This window comes from Tupaia chinensis, unplaced genomic scaffold (genome assembly GCF_000334495.1).
Source record: "Tupaia chinensis unplaced genomic scaffold, TupChi_1.0 Scaffold000042_1, whole genome shotgun sequence".
NCBI classification, from domain to species: domain Eukaryota; kingdom Metazoa; phylum Chordata; class Mammalia; order Scandentia; family Tupaiidae; genus Tupaia; species Tupaia belangeri.
The window spans coordinates 3,724,012-3,726,673 of NW_006159497.1; the positions used below are offsets into that span (position 1 = coordinate 3,724,012).

The window sequence follows — 2,662 nt, forward strand, 5'->3', positions numbered from 1 at the left end:
CCCCGCCCAGGATTGCCCTGCCCCTGACTGGTCCCGCCCCCTACTGGCCCCGCCCCGGCATGACTCCTCCCCAGTCTTAGCCCCTCCCCTGCCCTACACGTCTCTTGCTTTGCCACGCCCCCAGTCCGAGTCTTCTCTCAGATTGGCCACGCCTCAGGAAGGACCTGCTCTAAGGCCCCGCCCCTAAGGCCCCCAGCTGCGGGAACTGCCTGACCCCAGAAAGACCCCAGCCAAGGCTCCATCCCAGTCTAGCCCTTCCCAGACCCTGCGCCCCGACCGGTACAGTTTACTCTTGGTCCTTGCCTAGCTCAGATCAGGTTCGCCCTCCAACCCGGATCCCTGGGCTTGAGCTCTGCTCCTGCACCCGGCCGCGGCCCTGCCTGGCGCCGGGTTCATTCACTCTGCACACGGTTACTGCGCGTCAGCCCTTCCCTCTGGAGAGCCAGCGGTGAACGCGACAGACACAAATCCTCGCCCTCAGAGAGTTTATAATCCTCTGGGGAGACAGACATCAAGTGAATATGGCAAGGATAGTACGTGGGATGGCGAGAAATGCCACAGAAGAAACAATACTCAGGGAAGGGGTTCGGAGAGCGAGCGGAGACTGCGATTTAAAACGGGAAGGACTGGGGCTCCCTGGGGGTGACGTTTGCTCGTCGCCCTCATTCGGGCTCAGGCTCAAACCCTCCCAGCCCTGCCAGGCCCCCAGGGGAGCAGCTTCCTTCCCACTTTCCCATCGTGGCCTGCGGAAGCCAAGAGGCCGCTCTGGACCGCGTCCTTATCCGTCCACCACCTACTAAGCACCTACTCCGTGCCAGCCCCGGGCGAATTCGCCCATCCACGTGGGGGAAGGGTATCAGACAGACGTCCCTGCCACAAATGCGGGTGTGGCGTGGGAGGGCAGGAGACACCATCCTTGATGAGTATCAAATGTCATTGCACCCCGCGGCAACCAGCTGATGTTGGTTTCCTTCCTAGCCTGCGTGGCTCTTTAGTTATTGCGTGCGTGGGGGGTGTCGGGGACGGCCTCTCCCGGTGCCTGCGAGCTGCCGGTCCATCCGCCCGCCTGTCCCGGGGTCCCGGTCAGGCCCCAGCAGGCAGGAGGTGCTCGGTGCACTCCTGGAGACGATTATCAAGGACGGAAATGGACGCAAGTTCCAGTCTCTGCCACGAGATGGCAGCAAATGAAAGCCCACAGCTCCCGCAGTAACCACAAAGGTGAGTTGTGGGGGAACTTGGGGTCCCGGGATGTCTTCTCCCACCTGGGTTCAGGCAGAAAACGCCAGGCTCCGCCTGGGCATCCTTGCAAGGCCGCAGTGGACATTGACGCCCGAGCTGCTGGAACCAGCAGGAGGCTAAGTCAGCCCCTCCTCTGTGCCCCAACCTTGAAGGGCTGCGTGAGGGAGGGGTATGACAGCCCTGTGGGAGCAGAGAGCTCAAAGTGGAAAGCGGGGCTCAGAGGGAGAGAGAACCTCGTTCCCTCTTCCTCCAGCCCAAAGGAAGCGGATTAATACCACCTCACCTACCGCGTTAGCTATTATGAGCTTCGCTCTTCTAATGATTCCTGCCACTCGCTGGGCGCTGATGGTGCCATGCACCAGAGTCCTAAAGAGTGACAAACATTAACGTGCATAACCCTCAAAACCAGCCCTGCAGAGACGCAAGTGTTTTGGAGCTAGACAGACAGTGGTCACACAGCGTTGCCAATGTGCTAGATGCCACCGAGCTGTGCGCCCAGACGGTCAGTCAGACACCTAGGTGTGGTTGGTTCACTATGCAACTTGCACCTCAGTTTATTGATTGATTGACTGATTGATTGCTATATGGTGGGTGCCCTCGCTGGAGAGAGACAAAGCGAGAGGGAAAGTAAGAATCTCCCCCTGGGGAGGTGGCCATGCAATCCCTTCTCCTCCCTTCCCTGCTCAGGAGTTTGGGCACGCACATGTGCCCAAAATGATTTTCAAGCTGCCTGGTCTGAGACTTGAACTGTGGTTGGCCATGTGGGAGGCCAGTGCCCCAACCACCACACCACCCACTGGCCCCCACCGCGTGATCTTCAAGCTATCAGATCCAAGACTGTATGTGGAGTCAGCGTGGGAGATCCAGTGCTTTAATCACCACGCCACCTGCCGGCCCTTTAATCTCCATTTTACAGGTAAGGAAACTGAGGGACAGACAGCTCCAATAACTTGCCTCTGGCATTTAAGAAACATTAAAAGAGTGGATGAAGTGTAAGTACCTAAGTGTCATTCAGATAGCCAGCTCAGTTTCTGTTTCAAATTCCTTATTATATCATGGTTGCCAGTTGGAGGCTGATAAAGTATAACTTGTTTTCAAAATCGCCTTAAATATTTTCTAGGTTACCCTACGCAAGTGATCATAAAAATATTGTGTCCTTTTTAAAATTTTGGAACTGTGTGGGGCCTTTGAAACTGCGTGGGACTGGCAGGTGGCATGGTGGGTAAAGGTGCTGGACTCCCACATGACTGATCACGGTTCAAGTAAGTCCCGGACCTGGCAGCTTGCTCTCTCTCTCTTTCTTCCTCTCTCTCTCTCTCTCTCTCTCTCTCTCTCTCTCCCTCTCTCTCTCCCTCTCTGGTCAAATTAAAATAAATAAATAAAGTTAACTAAAATAATTCTTTAAATAAATAAATAAATTTTG

At 55.6% G+C, this 2,662-nt stretch overlaps 1 protein-coding gene across 1 annotated transcript in view; it reads right to left on the reverse strand.

Annotated features, from left to right (window-relative positions):
* The window catches only part of SEC14L5 (SEC14 like lipid binding 5), a gene marked incomplete at its 5' end in the record, with an annotated part of 47,810 nt that extends 46,205 nt beyond the window's left edge, over positions 1-1,605 (reverse strand). Inside the window, one exon of the mRNA XM_027773075.1 lies at positions 1,523-1,605. Within this exon, the coding sequence (XP_027628876.1) occupies positions 1,523-1,605 (83 nt within the window). The remainder of the gene's footprint in view (positions 1-1,522) is intronic.
* Between the last annotated feature and the right edge of the window lie 1,057 nt (positions 1,606-2,662).